The sequence below is a fragment of the Arvicola amphibius genome, chromosome 1 (genome assembly GCF_903992535.2).
Source record: "Arvicola amphibius chromosome 1, mArvAmp1.2, whole genome shotgun sequence".
In the NCBI taxonomy this organism is placed as follows: domain Eukaryota; kingdom Metazoa; phylum Chordata; class Mammalia; order Rodentia; family Cricetidae; genus Arvicola; species Arvicola amphibius.
Window position 1 is genome coordinate 197,755,942 of NC_052047.1, and position 24,172 is coordinate 197,780,113.

The following is a 24,172-nucleotide window of genomic DNA, read 5'->3' on the forward strand; positions in this document are numbered from 1 at the left end:
CACCAGCCACACAATCTTTGGTGGACAGCATCCATATTTATTACTAAAGGAACAGTCAGGGGCAATGGACAAAGGGATGGGCATGTCTGTGTTCCAATAAGGCTTTTTATTTAAAAGGGTAATGGAGAGCCTGCAGGCCACAGTTTATCAATGCATGCACAGCCTGCGCGATTTGTTTTCATTTTTCTTTTGGTTTCTCTCCATGGCCAACCTTAGCAAAGCATCTCCTCTACTGAACCTTCTCTCCTGTGTTCCCAATGAATGCTCTCCACTTTTAATTTGTCTCATTCGCTGACTTCCAGCTTTTTCTTTTCGATAGATTTTTCTCAGCCAGACTGAGTCTCAGAATACAGTGGGCCAATTGCTAGTTTTGTGCCCTTTAAATTGATAGGCTCTGGATGTTTGATTAGCATTTCTGTAGAGGGCAATGCATCAGGGAAGGCCAAGAGAAGCCCACAGAAGAGAAACCCATAGAGGAGAAACCCAGCGAGCCACTTAGAACCTCACCTGACTTCTAACCATTTAGTGGAGGTTCAAATTTGCAAACTGTCTTCCGCGACATCCCAGCCCCACGTAGCTAACCATGTCACCTTGACTAAGTATATCTAGCGAGTAGGTGGGAACACAGGAGACAACATGGTTAAGAGAAGAGCTAGAATTTAGTTAAGGAAAGGAGCAAATGCAGAGAAGTATAAACAGTTTACCACCACCTCACAGAAGACAGGACCTTGCAGAGTGGCTTTCCAAGGGGGCATGCCAACATTCAACTATCAAATGTGGCTCAGCATCACACACAGAGTGGGTCACGTCTACTGGGATATGACTACTCTACTTTTTAGCCATAACTCTTCTAGATTTTAGGGCAACCACACTTTAGTACGAATGGAAAACACCAAAGAGTCTAGGCTCTGCCATCAAGGTCCTATGACACAGTGGTCACAAGAGCCAGGACATATAAGCAGCATCCTTAAACAGACTGCAACACTGGCATGTGCCTTCAAAGTAGCAACAAAGTATTTGAGATTATGCAACAAAGTCCTCTTCAGAACAGCCCTCACTGCCAGCTGTAAGACATCTACACACAGACACATGCATTACACATCCATTTGGCAATTCACTCAAGGTCTGGGGCAGTGGCTCAGCTGGTAAAGCTAGCAGAAGGACCAGAGGTCATCCCGTAAAGTCCATCTTTAAAGTAAAAAAAGCCAGAAGTGATGTCATACATTTACGATCCCAGCACCAGGGAGGCAGAGACATCAGATCTTTCAGGCTCACTAACCAGCCAGCCTTGCCAACTTGGTGAGTTCCAGGATACCAAATCAAGCAGAAAGAGCATAAGGAGTGACACAGAGGATGGCTTCTGGCCTCTTTGCTAACACCACAGATTCAAATCCATCCAAGCACCCCTCAATTATCTACCACACCCCAGGCCTTGGAGATTTAATGATGAGCAAGTCAAGTTCAGTCCCAAAGAAGCTTCTTTTGTAAGGGGTAACAGAGGTAACACACAGTCTGCTAACCCTGAGCTGCTTGAATATATATATTCTGATTTGGATTGGAGGTCTCTCTCCTTGTGATTTGCTTGTTGTATTTAGCAAAATGAACTTTGAAAGATCTTCAGGTTCTTTTCTCTCTCTCTCTCTCTCTCTCTCTCTCTCTCTCTCTCTCTCTCTCTCTCTCTTGGTTTTTCGATACAGGGTTTCTCTGCAGCTTTAGAGCCTGTCCTGGAACTAGCTCTTGTAGACCAGGCTGGTCTCGAACTCACAGAGATCCGCCTGCCTCTGCCTCCCGAGTGCTGGGATTAAAGGCGTGCACCACCACAGCCCGGCTTCAGGTTCTTTTCAAAAGCCTTACAGAACCAAGACGTGCACTAGGAGAGATCATCGGAACACTTGTGCTAGATTAAGAGTGATTTTTCCTAAACTGCCACAGAGCCGTAGGAAAACCTGAATGTCGGGCGAGAACCCAGACTTCAGTGATGACTCTGTTGGAGTATGACACTGGGCACGCTAATAAAGCTCCTTGGTATCTGTCTTAGTCAGAGGCTCCATCAGCTCTACATGTTCCCACTGAGTACTTCCTAAGCGGTGGCCTTCTGGGCAGTGAGCTGCGGGCACTGACCACACAGCGGGCCCTTGTATCCACACAGTGAGTATGTCGGCTGAAGGGGCAGGCAGGAAACAAGAACACAGCTTTCAGACAGTATTGGGAGCTGGGTGAACACCTTACTGTTGCTCCTACTGAAATCTAAGATTTCGTCTCAAGTCTGAACTGAAATTTCGTGTTCCTTCAACATCTGTATTCTGAAACCCAAGTCCCAGGGTGACACTCTCAGGAGGTAGGAGTGTCTGGGAGGCGATTCTCATAGATGGGATTAGTACCCCCACAGAAGCGCCAGCAAGCCCACCTTGTGCAAACTTAGCTCAGAATACAGCATCTATCTACCAGCCACAGGCTAAGCCTTAGCAGACACAACTCACCAGCACTTTGCTTTGATCATGGCGACTTTCCAGCCTCGAGAATTGTCAGAAATTGCTTTTCATAAGCCACACACTTCACAGTGTTTTCAGATGTAGTCCAATTATATCACATCAACCTTATTTCCAAACATTCTGAGCTTTAAAGTGCACAAATATCGGGTATTGGGGGGAACTGTTCAACTGATAGCAAAGTTTCAAATGAGGAAATAAACGTTGTTTTGTAACTAGAAGGTCCAGGGAAGGGATCTCTGAAGAACTCCTTGCGTATATAAACTTCACAAAGAGGCTCAGAGAGCCCTGAGTAAATATCACAACAGGTCCAAGCAGCCTAAGAGAGTCACTGAGCAAAGTGAAAAGGGGGAGACTCCACAGGAAAGGGGGTGGTGGGGGAGCAGCAGGTGGCTGGGGCCAGATGCCGGAGATGGTATGAGAACTGAGCTCAGCGGAGCATCCCCAGGGAGTGGCTCCCGTTAACTCCTCCCCACAAGGGCCAGGCAATTGCACTTCAAATCCATCCACCAACAAGAGTGGGTGGTCCAAACCCAGGAAACTCAAAACCACAACAGGCCACTGGTCCCAGAGAACACTGATTTATAGACCTCCCCACACACAGGTGTTTTCCTGACACAGGATATTGACTCGACTCCTGGAGGCCCCTAACCTCTCTAGCTTCCCTGAACGGTTTTCCCTGGGTTTGGATAAGCCTCAGATAAGCTGAACTTTTGCAAGCTTATGAGAGCTGCACCTGAGATTCCTCTGAGATTCGTTCATCGTGAACCTTAATCCACCTCAAATAAAACCCATGCGTACAGACGTGGCTTCCCACCCATGTGTGACTGTTTAACAAGGAAGGAGAGCAGCTTTGTCTGTTCCGCGGAAGTCTCCTCCGTGCATGCGGCACCCATGGATTTAATTTCTGCGATTTATATTTTAATTTGTTAAGAGATCCAGGAGATAAGTGGGAGGAGAGGCCCGTGGCATGGTTAAGACAACTACCCATGCATGCAAACCCACTTGCCTTCTGTTCTGTCCCTGGCCCTTCTCCCCTCCCCTTGCCCGTTATAAAGATCACACTTGCTCCCCTCCACATTCTCAGGGAATGGCTTCCATCTCCCTCCCAGCTTCCTTCTGGCTTTCAACCCTGTCCTCGAAGCATCTGCTCTCACTCATTCTCACCCAGCTTGATTTGTCATCTACAGCGGTGAATGAACAGCAACCACTAAAATCCCCACCTTCAACCCCGGCATGCATCCTTGCTGAGACTCAATCTTGCAAATGAAGTTACGATTCCATAGCAGACTGCAGTGGGCTCTGCATTCAAAACCACCAGAGTCCAAAGAAGAGCAAGACATGAAGATGAAGACGGACAGGATTTAAAAGGTGAGCATGGTTGCACCAGGATCTAGTCCAGTCACGTCCTGTTCCCGATACCACTGGTGAGAACCTGGACTTCAGGTCTCCAGAAAGGAAGGGGAGTTGCTTTTGTGCAACCTGAAGCCATCTAATTTACAACCCTATATGGCAGTGTCCTGAATTGCAGGGGTGATGCATGCGTGTGCAGAGCCCGCTCTGCAGCCATCTCTCACACATGGTTTTCTCTGCCTCCTCCTCACCTGAGGCTCTACAGCAGGGCCTCAAGCCCTTACAGTTCCCTGGCAGTGACTGACCTCTGTTTCTATGACGACAAAGGCCACATGCTCTCTATTTACATAAAGAACCCCAGCTAAGGTCTGTCTTTCTTCACTCAATAGTTTATTATGAAGTTTTCAAATACGGAGCAAAGTTGACGAATCTCACAATGTACGCTCATGTACCTGCCACTTCTGTCCCACTATAATTAACCAAGTGGATACGTGCTTTATCGTGAATTTCTCCATCTGTGCATTTCCCCTCCATCCAGCACTGAATACTGCCCATGTATTTCTTGGATGTGTTCCAGAACAATTTGCACACATCAGTACACTTGCCTCTTAGTGCTTCAGTGAAAACATCATTCACCCCGGTTCATAGCTGCTTTTTCTTTATTCCTTTTAAGGTGAAATTTACAGAAGGTGAAATAGCCCAGACTTGAATGCACCTTTTTTGAGTTTGGGCAGATGCACAGAACTGAGTAATCCACAGCTATCAAGACAGAGAGCACTGCCATCAGCATGGAGGGCTCTTCTGTTTCTCCTAAGTGGGTCTTGACCCTATGTCTACAGAATCAGCCAAGGTCCATCAAACTTGGTTCTGGAACTTCATATAAATGAATCAACCAGTGCCATCTTCTGGGAAGAGAGTCTTTCATAAGACATTAAGTTTTTTAATCTCTTCCCCACCCCCTTGTGTGTGTGTGTATGTGTGCATACTCTGTGTGTGCATGGACACATGTTATTAGAAGTAAGAAGAGGACATCCTCTGTAACTGGAGTTACAGAAAGTTGTGAACCACTCAATGCTGCTGCTGGGAACAAACTCCAATCCTCTGCAAGACCAGCAAGCACTCTTAATGGCTGAGTGAGTCATCTCTCTAGCCCCTGCAACTTGCTGGTTTTGTTCATTTATTTTGTTTTGTTTTAAGACAACATCTAACTGTGTAGCCAAGACTAGCCTTGGACCTGAAATTCTCCTGCTTCAGCCTCCCAAACACCAGGAATGCATGTGCTTGCTCATTATCAGCAGTGATCCTTATACTCCAACTGGCCCTTTCTCCTGCTGATGGAAGTCTGTGTTTTCCTACCATGGGGCTATTAACGATTGAACCAGCTGTGAACATGTGGACATGCGTGTCTGTGTCTTCTTCCTGAACAGATGCTTTTACTTCTCTCACGTTTGGCTGAGATCTCTTGTTTGATCACAGTTCTGCTGATTCTGACCATTGGCAAGAGCAGCTCAGTCTTCTAGTCCCTCCATAGTGACTGTGTGATGCAGGCATTAGGAATTCAAGCCAGATGCCTGGGTTTGAACAGACTTAGTCTAGCTGAACGCCTTCTGTGAAGTAAAACTAAATGTCCTGAATCTGTGTCAGCATCTGAAAAATGAAGGTAAGATGAGGACATGACCCTAACACAATGGCATAAACCATACGTATTTACTAACTAGCAAGTGCTGGTTTCTCGTTTCTGGTGTGGAAGTCTGAGACCAGGGTGTCAACAGGTCCAGGTCTTGTGACAGTCCCCTTCCTCATTGCCGGTAACTGTCTTCTTGCTGTGTCTTCCCATGACCGTGAGCTGAAAGCAGACATTCCCCTGCCTCTTCCAACCTCTTTGGAAGATGCTTCATGACTAACTGGCCTTCCAAAGACTCTACTCCTAACACTAAGAGCAGAAGGAGAACAGGGATTATGGAGAAGCACAAACATCCAGGCCACAGCTGGTTCACTACAGTGAGCAACTAAGTTCACAGATGTGAAGAACAATTGCTGACAAAAGCCAAGAAAGTAAGAAAACCAACAGGAATCGTCATTTTCTATCTCCCTCACGTCCACCACGGGACACTGATGTGCACAGTGGATGCCTTCTCTGTCCGAAAAGCTACAGTGGTTGGGGTGGGCCACAGAGAACTACACGAAATTCCGCAGTCTAGATTTTAAAAGAACGAAAGAAATCATTGCTCAGGCTATCTGAAATATCAAACTTCGTTTTAATGGATTGGAATCTCATCAACTCAGCTCCCAACACTGATCAGGAAAGCTGAAGAGCTGATCGGTTACTGCTGAACAACAAAGGGTGTAATAAAGCAAGTAATAAAAAACAGGGAAATTCAATAACCAATACTATTCATTTAGTAGACAAAAAATCTCTTCAATCACACTGGGATTATTCAGGGACATGAGAAGACAAAGAGGTTTTTCAAGAATAAACAAACTGTGAACATGCCATGACTGTCCTCAATAACTGTCCTCATCTGATTCCAGCCCAGAACCGGTCAGGTTCATTACCCTAGCAACAAGCTATAAACACAATACCACACGTGCCTTTGTGGTCCTCCATTCAGATTCCCTGCTCCCAACCCCACCCACCACCTGTGCTGAATCTGCTCTTATTCCACCCACTCAGCCCCTCCCTGCTCTTGAAGGCCATCTTTAAGGTCTCGTACAGCAAGCACTTCATCCTCTGAGCCATCTCCCCAGCCCTAACAACATGTTAACCAACTACCAACTTGAAAATGCTTCTCAAAAGATAACCTCAACCACAAACAGAGCGTGTGTGTCCTGGCTAGTTTTGTATCAACATGACACAAGCTATGGCCATTTGGGGAGAAGAACATCGCCTGAGAAAAATGTCCCTGTAAGACTGGCTTGCGAGGCATTTTCTTCATTTACGAGTTGACACGGGAGGGCGCAGATCACTGTGGGTGGGGTCAGCCCTGAACCTGTGGTCCTGGAGGCTGGAAGAAAGCAGGCTGAGAAAGGTATGAGGAGCGAGTCAGGAAGCAGCGCCACTCCATGGCCTCTGCATCAGCTCCTGCCTCCAGGTTCCTGCTGGGAGTTCCTCCTTCCCTGCCCTCCCTGGATGGAGATTACAGGATGACGCATACCCACTCCTTCCAAGGCTATTTGTGTCACGGCCATTATCACAGCGACAGAAACCCTTACTCAGACTATGACGGCCTGGGATGTCCTAGAGCATCCAACAAGCCATGCACTGGGATGACCCTGACATTGGATGACACAGGCAGAGAGTGGCAGAGGTACTGAGGCTGCCTTGAGAAATCGGGAAGCAGATGATACCTGTCTACCGGATGGATGTAGCAGTCACAGGGCTCTCCAAGTCAGGGCAGCTCTTCCACCTGGAGTGGGCTGTTCACTAGCATGGGCATCTGGGAGTGAAGTCAGAGAGAAGAAAGTGGGAGGAACTGGCAGGTACTGGCAGGCCAAACATAAATATTAGGTTGGTACAAAATAACTGTGGTCTTGCCATTATTGGAATTTGCTGCTCTGCTTGACACTGGAATACATTAATAAATGAGGTAATGATATATATATATATATATATATATATATATATATATATAATTTTAAAACATGTTTATATCTTTATGTTCTTTGATAAGGACTTAATACTTGTTGTTTATTTTGTATTTATTTCATACTATGGAAAGAATGTTAGGAATAAAAACCAAATTGAGTGATTTCCTTATCCAAGTTAAAGATGAGTCATAAACCAACAGAGAAAACTCTCCAAATCAACAAGGCGTTTGCCCAGAACCATTAATGAATGTATGGCACAGTGGTGGTCCAAATGAAAAGTTCTGCAAAAGAGGTGAGAACCGGGACACCGACCAGTGGAGCACAGTGCAAAGTCACTGGAAGTTGACAATGACCCACCAAGAGCAATCATTGAAGCCAGTCCATGAGAACTTGCCAACACATGGCCCATTCGGTGATCATTTGGCACTTGATGCTCACTGGAAAGGTGAAAAGATTCAATAAGCAGATGCTCTCATGAGCTGACCAAAAGCCAAAATCTAAAACAAAACAAAAAAGCATAAACCTGCCTCTCTGAACTGCTGTCTTCTTCCACACTAGGCAAAAAGAACCATTTCTTGATTAGACTGCACCACATAACCTATACATAGGTTGTATCTGACAACAGTGACCAAATGTACCATACAAAGGTCATGGTCACTGTTCAGTGGTCTTTGCCACTCATCTGAGAAGTCAGCTCAGCAAACCAATGAGATGGGCCACAAACAGAAAGCCCCGTGCTGGCACTGGCCAACAGAGAGGCCCCAGAGCTTTCCCTGAGACAGCTAACTGCACTCCATGCCAGTGCTCAGGAGTTGGAGGTGTTGCACTGCATAGTTCTGTGTTCCTACACTGTTCACCTCCCTCTTCTCCAACCCACTACCACTTGCTTCAAGCATCTTGACAACTTGTCGGAAGGAAAACTCTTGAACAACCAACCATAAGAAGATAGAAAATGCTTTCCAAGACTTCTTCAAATCCCAGAACCTGGACTTTTATGTTACAGGATAAAGAAACGTATTTCTCATTGGCATTTTCGAGTCTGAGACCAGTCTGGTTTAATTAGTGAGTTCCCGGCCGGACAAGGCTACAGTAAGACCCTGTGTCAAAAAAAGATTTAAGATTCACAGTACTGCAATTCCTTTAGCCTTAACCTCACAGATCTAACTGTTTCTCTGCCCAACACAACCCTCATCATCTATCCTGAGAACAAACTTGGAGACTTAACGGTGGCTCCATATTCATCCCTAAAGAGAATAAATTCACCAAGGTAGGTACAGGGATGTGCACTCTCCACATGGAGAGTGTTATAAACAGACCAGCAGCGTCTGTGCTGGCTCACCCAAGACATAGTACACAAAAGGGTAAATGCCCCATTCAGAGATGTGTCTCCAAGCAACCACCCTCCACTCCAGCCATGCAAACCCAGTTTGCTTCTGAGCTACACTGCCAGAGAAGTCAAGAAAACAAGGCTGGGTCAGGTGTGGGAGCGCGAGGGAGCACCTTGAGCCTGCCCATCCTTGCCTGTACAGTCATGCTGGTCCTTGAAAATGGTCAGAAGTCTAGGATTCTGTCCCCCCAGGAGTACAAGATTGCTCCTTCTGTATGTATTGAAGGAACAGAGGATAGAAAAACATCATAGTCAGATAACCTGAGCCCAGGTCCTGGACTAGGAGCCTTCAGAAGAACAAGGGCAGGGGGTGAGGTCAGCCTTGTTTGTACAGTGATGGACTGGGTTGGAGACCGCAGTAAGAAGCGCTTGATTTAACACAGACACACCTGGTTAACAGAGTTAACTACTGATAATCTGTATTTTCAGAGGACAATATACAGTGTATGGATACATATAAATATATATTTATATTTGAACTGTCAGCTGAGAGGAGCCAAACGAAGAGATATTCCAAGCAAAGCTGAACCCAGACTTTATTTATTTATTTTTATTTATTTATTTTTTATTTTTTAGTTTCTAGCTTTATTCTCCCACCAAAGGAACCAGGGCACGACAGAGAAAAGACTGTGAGACTAGGTGGGGAAATAAGACTGAAACATCTTCTGGTGTCAAAATAAAGTACAGTAATGCAAAATAAAATATTGATTATTAATATGTCAAGGAGTTCCCAGCGGCCCAAACTGAAGCAAGTTGTACAAGGAAATTAATAGTATCATGATAACACAGAGTATAAAATAAATATCCAATAAATATCCATGAGTTCATGTTAATTGGTGTTATATATTACAAGCATTTTAAAGCATTTAATGCATTCTAGTAAATATAGATAAGTTAATGGGTAGAGCAATAAATAAGGGGAACGTTGCATGTGCAAGAACCCGTGCAGACACATGAGCAACCCATGCAGACACATGAGCAATTCGTGCATGCAGACACATGCACAACCAGTGCAAACACATGAGCAACTCGTGCATACACATGAGCAACATGTGTAGACACATCACAACCTGTACAGACACATGAGCAACCCATGCAGACACATGAGCAACCCATACAGACACATGAGCAATTCGTGCATGTAGACACATGAGCAACCCGCGCAAACACAAGAGCACCCCGTGCATACACATGAGCAACTTGTGCAGACACATGAGCAACCCATGCAAGCACATGAGCAACTCGTGCAGACACGTGAAAACCTGTGTAGACACTTGACAACCTATGCAGACACATGACAACCTGTGCAGACACATGACAACCCGTGCAGACACATGAGCTGAAGCATAACTGCACTCCGCGGAGCGGACTTTGCACAGAATCCTTCCAGGTGAAGAGAAGGTAAGAGAGCAGCAACTTCACAGATGAGGAATTTGACAAATACCATTTCAGCCAGAGAGCGAGATCCATACCAACCATCATAAATCACGTGGTGATGGTATGGGTGCTTGATATGACAGAATAGAAAGGTCGTATTGCCTCTGTGCTATCACCAGCAAACACACAGGGCTCCAGTCTACTCATAAAGAAACAGGGCTGGAGAGATAGCTCCTTGGGTGAAGGACCTGCCACTAAGGCCGATGACCTGAGTTCAATCCCTCGGACCTACACGATGGAAGGAGAGAACCAACTCCCACAAGTTGTCTCCTCTGACTTCCACATGTATACTTGACTTTCACGTCACATACATGTACACAGCCTGTAAAAGCAATCACAAGCAGCCAGTCCCGTGGCACAAGATTGTAGCTCAGCCTCAGGTCTGCAAGGCAGAAGACTGCTTGAGCCTAGGAGACAGAGAGCACCCTGGGAAACACACTGAGACATGAGACAACACCTGCCAAATACCAGCAGAGGCGATCACACAATCCATCTGAGGAAAATTTCTCTGAACTATCAAGCCGTTTATAAAGAAGGACAATCTGAGAAAATGCCTGCCCCAGCCTTAAAACCCACAGGTTGGCACAATCCCCGGAATGGCAGGGATGGCAGTATTAGTAGATGGGAATCAAGATAAGGCGCCAACGAGGGTTTGGCGTTTGATGAGGACAAGGATTGCTCCTGCTCCTAGTCGTATCCTTATCGAAAAGAATGAGTCTCTCAAATCTGTGTCGTAATAATCTCAGGCAGATGGGTGGAGCATCACCGCCCACCACTAATCATAGGGAAACCAAGCACAGAGGACATCAGAACACTCAATGCTATCTTCATATTTCTTATGATGAAGGTTGTCCCATAAAATAGACCATCAATTAAGGAAAAACAGACTTGGCTCTCCCGTTCACCAGAAACTATCACTAGGAGAATTTAACAGCACTTTTACTCCTCTGTGAGATCAGATTGTCAACTCTAACTACTTCGTAACATTTATAAGTGAATTCAATAACAACAAAAAATTCGTGCAAAGTACCTAGAGAAATGCGCGGAACACAAGAATCCATATTACCAGCATCAGTATTATCCCAAGGCTTCTTTGAAGCCAGGGTCTTCTCACAAAATCCTTGTCAAGTTTGTCTGAGACTCTGTATCCCTTCTGCCTCAACGACTCCCAAGCACTGAGATTATAGGTGTGCACAGGGACACCCAATTCTTCAATAGAAACTTAAAGGAAAAACTTCTCTTTTTGGTAGCAACTATCTCAACAGAAGAATCAAAATTTCCATATTTACTGATCTGGTAATTTTGAGACACAGGATAGTGGGGAAAGAGATGACAACGTCATCCCAAACTACGCCCTTCTACCAGACTGGACATACGACAGACTGAAAGGAAAGCCGGAGAACAAAGTCACCTAGTAGGGAACACAGACCTGCATATGCCATAATGATCAAGCATCATAGAGAATGCGATTATTTAAATATGGTTACAGCTTTACACACACACACACACACACACCATGAATCGATGTAAAATTAAATGCTAATGTTGTTCACCGTGTGCTAGGAAGATGGATGCATTTCCTACATGCCACAGAATATTCTATTAATTCTGGGCAGAATAAGGAAATGGTATGCCTACACATTAGCATAAACGGCAGTGTGGCCAGGGAACCAAAGGCTTCCCAGCTAATATATCCTCACCCTCCACTTACAAGTCAACAATCATGCGTAACAACTTAGCACATCTGCCTAAAAAACGGTAACAACTGGTTTAATTCATCCACCAAATCCCACACTCATAAAGAAAACCGTATTTCATAACGTAAGGCACTATCAGAGGAACCACAATTCACAGCTAAGGGGTCAAAGCTTTCTCCATAATAGATGGGTTTTCTGAAGTGGCTGGGGAAAACCTAAGATCCGGCCACAGAGTTAAACCAGTAAGTCTGAAATATGCAGAAGAGCTCAAGTTGAGCTTACAGTAAATGACAGTGGTCTCTTGTCACCACAAGCCCACCCCAATAATTAACAAGCCTGACTTAGCTGCCAAAGACCAAACTATGATTTATTGTTCTCTTCAAATTAATAAAAGTATAACCAGCCAGCCATTGTGAATCCCAGTGCTCATCTGTGTGGGAAAGAGCTGATATTTCAGACTGGCTGTACCACACATCTGAAGCCAGTTCTGTAGCCTTAAATCTGAGTGTCCATCCAGGCCCTGCAGATCACAGCCTAAACCCTTACAGGGCTATGTCGGGACTGTAACTCCACAGATGGCTTCTCAAGACCATTGGCGGCACAGGATCAGGGTGGGTTCCCCGATCCTCACATTTTACAGTTGAGAAAAACCTAGGTGAGAAGGTCAACTGTCCCGGTGTGCAAAGAAAGTGACCCCACTGGGAACAGAGCCAAGTCCCCCAGAATATCAGAGAGACAGGAGATCCTGGCACAACCAGGTTTTAGTTCATTTGTCTAAGCTTTATAGAAAAGCTTAACAAGTGAAGTTTTGCATGCATTCCTGGATCTCTGATTCTCTTGAAAAATCTTCTGTCCAGAGGGATCCAGATTTTTGGATGGTTTCTGTCTGATCTAGAGAGCTAAGGAATTGTGGCAAACAGGCCTGAGAATCCAGGTGTCCACAGCTACATGGGTACACAATTTCTCTTTCTATACAGCGGGGGCTGAAGGGACCTTAGAATTTATTACTCTACCTCTGTCTCAAACTTTGGCCGTGTGTGTGTGTGTGTGTGTGTGTGTGTGTGTGTGTGTGTGTGTGCGCGCATGTCCGGGTGTGTGCCTTATTTTTAAATGTTTCTGTTACTGCTATGCATGTGTGTGGTTATATGTATGTGAGCGTAGGTAACCCAGGAAGCCAGGTCCCTTAGAGCTGGAGTCACAGACAGCTGTAAGCTGTTGCTGTGGGTGTCGATTCACACTGGGCCTTACATACCCGTCACTGCTCAGCGGTCTCTCCAGACTCTGTTTTTAATCTCCTATGTAGTCAGTCATGCCCTGGAACCTGTTGGATGGTTCCAGGACCCTCTGGAGAACTCCAAACCCACAGGTGCTTCAGACCTTTATGAAGCCAACAGTTCTTACATATAAGATCCACCCATAACTTTAAATTGTCTCTAGATGGCTTGTAACACGAGCGCGGTAAAGGGTCACTAAGATATATAGTCCAAGGGGAAATGAAAAAAGAAACTGGCACATGCTCAGTGCCTACAAAAATGCCTGATCCCATTTTCCACCTGTGGATGTCTGAGGACAGATACCTAGCGCCAAATGTAGTCTTATTTATGTAACAGAGAAAAGGCACATATGGGCGTCATACCACACAAGTAATACACATGTAGATACACGTGTTTATACACTGGAGAAAGGTAGTTCTGTAACTTGGACAGAATGTTCATTTCCAATCTAGGAGAGCAGAGACGGTCAGAGGGCAAGGGCACGTAGATCTAGACTAGTTTTCATGCGTCGATACAGTTCCTCTGTGCTCAATAGCCAACATATTTTTACATGTAAGTCTTGACCATTCGTCTGCTGAAAAGTCCCTTCTAGCTTCCTTCCTGAGCCCCAGCTATCTTCCTAGTTCATTCTGCACAGTTCTTTCTCTCCGCTCACCAGCTCCATCACACCTGCTTGCTCTGGATCCCAGGACACTGGGCACCCACCTGAGGGGCTCTTCCCTTGAAAGTCCTTCCTGTCCAATCCTCTAGACCCTCCGGTCTATCATCCTTGTCCTTCTCTGACCATACCACCGAAGGCGGCCCTCCCAGGACCAGAACTGTCACCCTGGAGCAGTTCCTCCACCTGACACACTCCAAACAGTTCCTTGGCTACCACCCACCCTCCACGGCCAACTGTGAGATCCATGAAAATGACATGCTGCTGTTCTGCTCAATCCCCAGTCATCAAGGCCTGGAAAGTACCCGACTCCTAGTCACAAGAGCAGGATAAACACACGACAAAGGTGACAACCCATCCTTAGCAAAGCTCAGCTCCAGGCAGAAGCTGGAAAAGGTGGGGGAGAAACTTTGCCTCCTTGGCCTCAGGTCATGCAGGGACTTCAGCAGGAGAGAATTAACTCAGTGGTTAAATCTAGATGCTTGAGCCCATGTATATTCACAAGTGCCCCACTGAGCAATAGGGCTCTGATTCTGAAGCCGCTTGCTGAGTTTCTGTTTGATTTTAGAATCAAGGTAGCATCTATGGATGAGTGAATATTCAAAAGGAGCTTCAGCGGCTTCAAATGAAGCATGCACACGTGTGTGGGAGTGTGTTTGCAAGTGCACAGAGGCCTGTTTGTCGCCGTCAAAAGATTGGTAAGAAGGGCTCTAAAACTTGAGAGTAAAGACATGCGTGTCCACACATGATGTCTCAGTACATGCTTGAAGAGCCACTGTGTGGTACTTGGGAACTAGTGAGAGCCACCAGTGGCTCATGAGCTCGTGAGCAACAGGAAGTATGGTTCTTTGGCCCTGGTTCTTTATTTGGAAGAGATGGTCTCTGACTGTCTTTAGACCCCGTGGCCTAAGCACCACAGGACGCGGCGGCATTTCTAGATGAAAGCACCAAACCAAGCAGTAAAATGTCACTGGATCAAGAGAGAAACAGACTCCCACCAACACGCACCTCACACGCAGCACTGAAAGGCCCAGCAGTAGCTGCCGGCTGTCACCTACTGTAACAAAATTGATCTGTAGTGAAATAAAAGATAATGCAATCCAGAGGAAATAACTTGTGTTTCCTCTGAGAATGTCTGATGTTGTCAACCGTATGCCTGCTTCCCGTTTCTGCCTGCCACGGTGCTCAGCAGCACACACATGCAGGAATACAGCAGGCAGACAGGTAAATCGCAGCTGCAAAGCCAACCAACCCAGCCCCTTGGCCAAGCCCAAGCCACAGATGCGTTCAGGAAGGCAGAGGCATTGTCAGTGGCCACCATGAGATGGGTTTCAGAAAACAGCCCCAGTGGCATCCATGGCGTTTTAAACATTAGATTTCTGCTGTTTCTTTCTGCCACAATTGAAGTCTCCTGGTTCTCAGGAAGTAATGATTGCAGTTCCAGAGTCTGTATACAAGGTGCAGAATGCTCTGGCTCAGTCTCCTGTGTCTGTCAGCACTGTCTGGAGCATTATCTCCTAGGTAGAGTGACAGAGTGACAGGAAACACCTGGAGAACAGTGGGCACTGGCTTTGTAAGCTCTCACCTGTCATTTCTGAGGTGTCTCAGTACAAAAGGTCATTCAGGAGCAGAGCCATGTACATAATTAACAGCAATTGCATTGTCCCAGTGATACCTTTACATGTATGTTCAACATAAAAATGTTCCATGAACTGGTAGCATCTTAACCACAAATGCAATTCCAAAGTTCTGGCATTCAGGGTTGAAAATTCACTATATAAAATACAGATTAAAAAAATAAATAAATTTCATGGAATTGGAAAATATTAAAAACCAATAAAGAGAAATTATGTATATTGAACCTGGTCTACACATTTGCAAGAGCACTGTTTTTGAGAATTTTATATATCCATGTAATGTTTTCATCAATTCTAACCCCCCATCATCTCTCCCCCACCACCACTGTTCCCTCCCCAAGTCTCTCCCACCTCTTCACTAAGTGTATTTATTTGCCTGCATGTACACGGGTATTGGACCATCTACTTGGGCGCGGATCCAGAGAGTCAACACTGATAAACCAGCAGAGAATGAAACAGGTATGTGCAGCTCTACACGGGACGACGACATCACACCAAAGCCCAGGAATCACCACAGAGAAGACTCAAAGATCCAGAGAGAGCAGTCACCGGCAGTGAAACGTTATGTGCAGGACAGTGCAGTTGTCCAGGTGAACCCAAAGCAGCTGTGGCTGCACACACAAGATCTGCAGAAGATCAAGACAGCTGAAACCCCAGCAGAGATGGGGAAGGGCTGAGGGAAGTCCCACCCTCAGTTGAGAAGCCCCAAGCATATCAGTTTTCTTCAGGGAGGCAGACCCTAGTAATACCTCACGAGGAAGCTGCCACCTCCATCACACGAGGCTTAGGCAGCCATGGGCTGTGGGCTTCTTCCTCTTTCAGATGCTACTGGGCCTCAATAGCCAGTGATTTGTAGATGATTACAACTTTTACTGTGCGTATCATTGCAACTGACAGGCAAATCTCATCAATCGAATCCCATGACTGATGAAAGAAGGACCCAAACTTGACACCAGCAGCCTGCCAGCGTTCTCTGGATCAATTATAGTGCTCAGGAAGGCTCGCCGCGATACACAGAAAAGCAGACCTGATGGAAGGCTCTCCTCCTCCCCTTCACCAACATCCCTGAAACACACGCTTGCAACTCCAGAGCTTTTTGTTTCCAGGAGAGAAATCCTGTTTGAAGTGGGGTAGTGTTCACACCGCAGCTCATACACAGGGGCTGCTCTACTCCCCAAGCATCCCGCCGAACCCCCAATCTGTCAAGGACCAGAACTCACTGCAGCCATGGGCTCTGACAGCGGCACTCTCGTTAAGCCAACAGACATGACACCTTTTCAATTCTGCTCATCTCTTAGTCGCTAGTCAAATGGAACTTATTGCTTAGAGCTTGTTGGAACTTCCTGAATTATTTATGAAAGCAGGTCTGCGACTCCAGACTCTTAAAAGACAACACAACAGAACTCTCGTCGTTACCCACAACCTGTCTTCTAACAGGGAACAGATATTCTCCGTAACATGAGCTGCACGTTTGGGGTGAAATAACAGTTGTGAAAAAAGTACCGAGCCTCTAAGAATATTTGGAGGATATTTATGGAATGCCTGGGCGTATTTTTAAACCTTTACTGTAAACCAGCTTTGGGTTCCAGAAAGATGCAGCAGATGTATTTCCCAGCTTGGATACAAACAACGAACGTCTACCACTATTACCCAAACTAGGCTGGAAGGCAGTTCCCCATCATGAGCATCTAGAAGGTTCTAGTCGGGTCATGAACCCAGAGCACAACAGCTATACATAGCGAGGACTAATTCCCAGTCAGAGACACCAGTGAGAAAACATTTTGGTTTCCAGCTCACCGGACCTATAGAATGGGACAAGCACTCTCTGTGACCTGACTCCGTCAGTCAGAGAGGCTATGAGGCATGGCTTGGTTTGAGGGCACAAATTGGCAAGCCAGCCTGCTCTTAAGAGCCACACTCCCTGGTCTACATGTTTGTTCATCCATTGGAACTGGCTTGGGGAGCCTTTTGAAAGCAGGAGCTGCCTCTGATGCAGGATTCTTACAGGACAAACCCCTCCAGAGATACCTGCTCCTCCAGAGATACCCAAACCCCATGCCAACCCTGCCCTCCTCCCTAGATGTCTAAACCCCAGCCCTAGCCCCAAACATGGTTCAGAGGAAGATGCAGACCCCCAGAAAGGCTGAAGGTACTTCATGCCACCATCCTTATAGGGTCCCTTAATTTCCAGAGACACATTCTCAAGAGAGGCAGAGTCCCATCAACCAAAGCACATAGCCAACAGAAGGGCAACAGGGTGCAGGGAAACTTACCTTGCTGGAAGACATCTGAGGGCGTGAGGAAAAATGAGAGAGGGGAGGAAAGAGAAAGAGAAAATATTAGTAACAGTGAAGAAGAAAGCGAGACATTATCTTGTATACACTGGCTTTGCTAAATATTCTCCATACAGCGCTCCCTTGAGCACCAAGCTCAGGCCGCAGATGGAGACCACTTTGGTCTAATCCATGACTCGATTCTTATGAGCTATGCTTTACTGTCCCTTAAACCACAACACGGACAGTGTGATTGGAAACATTCATCATGCCTGTCCTAAGACTGAAGGACTCAGGACAGCAAGTGGCAAGTAAGACGCAGGACAGTTGGTGGCTGTCAACATCCAGGTGTCACCATTACAACAGCCTTACAAAACAGGCTCTGTAATCATTCCTATTTTAGAGCTAGAGAAAACGAGTCTCCAGAAGGCAAGGTAGCTCACTCAAGGCCACAGTGTTGGTACTCTGGATGGAACCCAAGCCCACATGACACTGAAGGTTCTCTCAAGCTCCAAAAAGCTATCTGACTGGTTGAAGACAACACCACCTCACAAAAGCATAAACAGATACGGCATGGGAATCCGGTCATACTTAAATCATATAAACAAAATATGTATACATTCTCCACATTAGAACTCCATGTCCTCACAGTAAACCCGAGGCCAACGTCTGTTAGAAAATGACCAAGTATTCATGCTTTTGTGAGTTTTCTTTCAACCACGGTCTGAGAGCCTGGTGTGCACCAAGGCCCGGTTACTAGCAGCCGCAGTAAAGAACACCAACACGGGGTCACCAGTATCCTCCCAGCAGGACCTCCAAGACAAGTGTGTCTTGACCTTTGAATGGAGTATACGTGGATGGCAAAGCATCATTTTTTTCTAAGTGTAGCCTCTTTGCCCAACAGTTTATTTTTTAATGATGTTGGTGAGTTTTTAACTTCCTTGAGGAGTGAGAAATTAGGAATCAAGACAGGTGTTCCTCCACATCTTGTAGTGGCCATAGGTACCTGTACAAAGTACTTTTCTTATCTATGCCCACGGGAGCTTGGCCGCCCAATCACCAATGGTGTTTCTCACCTGTTCATGCCTTTTAATTTGCCATCTTCAAGATACACGTGTGTCACCCAGACAGGCGATAGCACCTGCTCTGTCTGCAGGGCTCCAGAAAGAAAGTTTGAAAGAAAGATACTTCTAGAAGATAGTTTGATGACATACAGAAGCATCCAATCTGCAGTCCTTGAGCAAACTGTACTACTTACAGAACTCTAATCCAACAAAACACATAAAGATATAAGAGAAACATAAGAGAGAGGTTCATCAAAGTATTGTTGGCAATGGGAAAAATACTGAGTGCTGCCCACGTCAACAGAGAATGAAAGCAATGAATCTGTACTTGGCTTGCTGCACGGTGACTGAAGAGGGTTGGTGAGCCAGGTTAGGCAAAGCTCTGGTCATGCAAGACTGACAACCCAAGCGTCCGCCCCAGAAACTGTGTAAAACCTAAAGGGAAGAAAGGACTCCTCAAATGTGCTGTTTGGCCTCCGCAGAGATGTCATGACGTGTCATGCCCAGCTCCCCACATAAACACAGAGTTTTGGTTTTTCTTTTTGTTTTTTAATTGGTAAAGACTTTGGTTGACTTCAAATGAAAATACTGGATGCTCTGTAACGACCCATGAATACATATGTGCCTTTGCACATGTTCGTGGCTGCCTTAAGAGAGGCTTGTGACAATGGCCACAAGATATTGCTTATCTTTGGGAGTTGGAATTGGAGTTTTTAAATCTTCTCTGAATTTTTATACATTTAGGGAGTGGGTTCGAGACAGGGTTTCCCAGTAGGAACAGGGTGTCTATTTAGGGACAGGTTCTATGGAACCTGTCCTGGAACTCACTCTGTAGACCAGGCTGGCCTCAACATCACAGAGATCCACCTGTCTCTGCCTCCTGAGTGCTGGGATTAAAGGTGTGTGCCATCACCATTTGGCTCATCATTTACATCTTTAGCAATGAGCATACTTTATATATGTACTTTCAGTTTACAATTAAACTTATCTTCATTAAAAGCTAAGTAAGAACTACATTGTCAGCATCAACTTTACATTAGTGCCGCCTGACACCAGCTCCCATCGAGTCACAAGAGCCAAGAGCCATGAATAGTTCACTTTCCTGACACATTAACGGATCAGAACACCTTAGGCTGCAGGTTTCATTCCACTCAGGCACATCCTCCAATTTTATTAATTAAACCTTTTCTCTGACAATTTCATACACGTATCTATCGCAATCTAATTACCCTCACTCCCACCCGCCAATCCTACCTCTTCCCTCCATGTCCCCTTTGAGAGCAGACATGCTCATCAGGACACACGCTCACAAAGTCGCTCTGGCTTGTCTGAGAAACTCTTAAAAGCTCCCAATTCCCTGGCGGCACGAGACTTCTCCCGACCCAGAGCAAAGCCACGTGGGATGTGGACAGGCTGCATCAGAGGCACCACACAGACTCTGCTCTCAGCCCCGTTCTCAGTGGGCTCTGCATCTCCAGAGTCACCCAACCACAGAGTGAAGACTTTTTTTTTTTTTTATAAAAAACCTGTGTTAAACATGGACAAACATGTTTGTTCATGATTATGTTCTAAGTAATAAGAAATACATTATCAAAGTTGTTTATACAGCCCTTACTGCGTTAGATTTTAGAAGCCTTCCAGAGGTGATGTAAAGTATACAGAAAGGTTTTTATAGCTCAGGAGCACACACTGTGCCATCCTCAAGGGACTTGAGAACCGGTAATTTCTAGCAGGCACAAACCTCTCCTGCACACATCACACAGTACCCTCTAGCCTTGGCAATTCATCTTCAGTACAAATGCTGGCCCAGCAGTGAGATGCCACTGCCCAGGGACTGAGGAAGGGGCTGAGGGCAGCTCCTGGAATATACTAGTCTATACAAGCTTGCTTCCTGGACCCCACAGCCGGACACAGACTCTCTGGCCAAGCTTGCTCTCCCGATGGAACCTCCTCCTCATCCTTCACATGCCACAGCCACTGTGAAGCATGTCCCCACAGAGAGGGAACTTGCCATTTCCACCTGTGTTCCTAGAGTAATCCATGCATGTTGCAATTATAGATCACGTTATAATTAGTTATTTACGTAGATGGTGCACTCCTGAGGATAAGCGCAATGGCCCTTAAACGCCTACCCAGGTCTAGACTGCCTGGCACTGTGTTACCACTGAGAGGGAAGGGAAAGAGGGTTTTGTCTCAACATTCCCTTATCATACAGGTGAGGAAACAAAGTCATGGATAAAAGAAAAATCTTTCTTAAGGTCACACGTGGAGTTCAAGGATGAGCCAGGACTACAGGAGACTCATTTAACCTTAATGAAGTTAAAATGCTCATCTTGATTATTAGCAAAGTACAAATTAGACATTTATCATCCCCCTTTAATGAATACAGACAAAAACCTTCAACCTTGAAAACATCAGGGAAATGAGATTAGTCTCTCAAATACAGACCCAGTCTCAACCCCAGTCTCGACATCCGTCCAGAATCCTCAGCCTCCTCTTCATGATTTTGACAAGGAGCACTTCTTTCAAAACTCAGAACCGACTTGAGTCATTGGAAAGCATCAGCCGTTATGGGGAAGGGAACCCAGGCCTGATTCCTCCCAATCCCACTGTGTGCGTCCCATCTGTGCAGGCACATGGGCACAAGATGCTCCTTAGCTCTCCCACCCCCGAAGCTCGCCTAATGTTCATGTACCTATCTGAACCTCTGTTTTTTTCAAAAACTTTCCAGCGTTACTTTCATCTTTGCTTAACAGTCACACGTAAATCTGAATAAACACTAAAGCAGATACTACAATGTGCTGGTTTTGAAGTTATACTCTACATCTATGTCTTCTGGATCTGGGGCATAAATCTCCTCCTTCTCTAGTAATGGCTCACCTTCTCTCCCAGATGGAAACGGCCACCCAAGCTCAAGCTGGAATGGTCTGTAGACGGAACTGTGCAAATCGGTGAGCAGAAGAGGAAACCTGATACTTTCGATGGGTTCTAGTTACATGTTACACTCCACCGCACACGCATGTTCCCCCAAATCAATGGATGTTACAAGGTATTATCCCCCCCAAAGCTCACAGTACCATTCCGTACTCTAATGTTTGTGTGCACGGCCACTTCTCCAAAACCATCCGCTATGGTCACTCCTAAAGATCAAAGCGCCAGAACGTGAGTACGGTGTTCTGATTTCGGTCTAACCAGACACAGAGGAGAATTACTCAGGAGACGACCTGCCCCCTCTGACCTCCCATTTCCTTGCTGCAGACCCAGGGGCATATTCTAACACCACTCCACAGAAGGGGGAAGGTGAACTTCACCCAGTTATTCAAGCCATGGAAAGCCGCTCTGAGGCTAAGACCCTGCCGTATTTCCCACCCTCCCAGGATTCACAATCACACAAGTGCAGAGCAGGGAGCTGCCAGTGAACACGACCCCAGCCACAATTAGGTTGAGTCCAAAGGACCCCAGAGACACGGATGCGGAGGAAACCAACTCCTTCAGACAAAGCTCTGCTCAGACTCACTTCCCCAGGGAGTAAATCTCAACCCCCATCACTCACGTGAACAAAGAAGGCCTGTTTCCCAGCCCATCCCCGCCCCACCCCCTCCCCAAGCCCTCCATCCCCTGGCGTCCTTCTGGTCCTAGAGACAGATGAAAGACCATGAGATGACCATTCAGATGTGGGGAAAAAATAAGAAGAGGAGCCCAGATCTGCCTTTTTTTTTTTGAACTTGATGGAAGACCAAGCATGTGTGCCCCTCCCCCACTGCTATGGCGGGATTCAAACTCCAGAGCTCTGTAATGCTGAGACCCCAGAGACCTGGGTCATAAAAAGACTAGATTATCTATTATTATTAATAAGTTATGGCAATTAGGCTGGATGATTCCTAAACGTGGCTGATGAGAAATTTTCTTGAGTACTGCTCGTCCACACAGCTAGTGTTTACCTCTATTAAAAATGATTTAACTACACTCTGGGTGAACCCCTGTCTTCTGCCTGGATTAATAATTAGCAGCACACAGAGCCGTGTGGGTTAAGTGAGTCGGCCGTCCTTTATTTATCTACTGCTTTGTTTTATGAGGAGAAGCGGATGGCAGTCTTATTGCCCATTCGGCTTGCTAGGAATAATTTACTATTTCAATCCACAGTCCCTGACTACAGGTAGAGAAACCTCAGCATCACTCCGTATCACATTTGCGACCCCCCCCCCCCACTCCACAGTATTCCAGATCTGCACAACAGAGAGCGTGTGCACGCTGCTGCCGCCAAGCCCGGGGAGGCGCAGTTACGACCTCCCCAACAATATGTGATTAAATTATAGATGAGGGCCGTTTAGTTTCTTGAAAATGCGATGCACTTAACTCCCATTTAAGAAGTCTCACCTGTCTTACGAGTTCTCCTGTGGTTTGAGCTACTGAGAGAAAATCCTTTTTCAAGTCAAGGGCTTTTACAGTAAAGCACTATAAATTTTACTTGCACCCAACTGACCAGGGCTGAGGAAGGGATCTAGAGAGCAGCCGGGGAGAGTGAATGCTGCTTCCTTGAAAGGACTCACACACGGGCCATTAAACCAGCGCCACCTTCCCTATCAGTGGCACTGTCTCCATCACCGAGTCCCCAAGCCCAGTCTCCTCCACACAGGGGTCAAGGGGCAATCAGAACCCAGAAAGAATTCTACGACTGCCAATCAGTACATGTGAAATGCATTCTTTTCTGTATTGAAAAACAAGGCCTGCTCATGCCTCCCCTCTTACAGAGGATAAGCCCTCTGTTTTAATTAGGTTTCATTTCAAGATGTGTATGCTACTTTTACTTGATAAATAATTCTAAGTGTTGGTGTGTGCACATGTATGAACCTGTATGTTCACATGTGTGTGGAGGCCGGAGATCAATGTCGCTGGCTGGCCAATGCGCCTCAAGGACTCACCTGTCTCTATCTCCAGCACCAGGTTATAGGTGAGTGTTCCTATGTCTGTCTGGCTTTATAGATTGTACCCTTGGGACCCGAACTCAGGTCCTCTGGTTGGAGGAGCGAGCACTCCGCTGACAGAGCCATCTTCCCAGCCCACCATTCTGCCAGTCACAAAACTGAGGTCCAGTTTTGTCACATTTGTGTGTTCTTCCCAAAGAAGACGGAATGACATACCAGCGTCACCATGATGGTGGCCGCTATCTCCAGACAACCCAGAATCAGGACTTATCCTCTTACCAGGTGGAAAGTCAGGATAATCGCCCAACCTCCTATATCCTGTGTCCTGATCTATTAAAATGGAAAGGCAACCGTTTTACCTTATCACAGGAATCAAGTTGGATACTTCAA

At 46.0% G+C, this 24,172-nt stretch overlaps 1 protein-coding gene across 1 annotated transcript in view; it reads right to left on the minus strand.

The window, feature by feature from the left end:
* Gfra1 (GDNF family receptor alpha 1) overlaps positions 1-24,172 on the minus strand; it is a 218,946-nt gene that overhangs the window by 139,230 nt on the left and 55,544 nt on the right. The window contains exon 4 of the mRNA XM_038318137.2: positions 17,794-17,808. Coding sequence (XP_038174065.2) covers positions 17,794-17,808 — 15 coding nt within the window. The remainder of the gene's footprint in view (positions 1-17,793; positions 17,809-24,172) is intronic.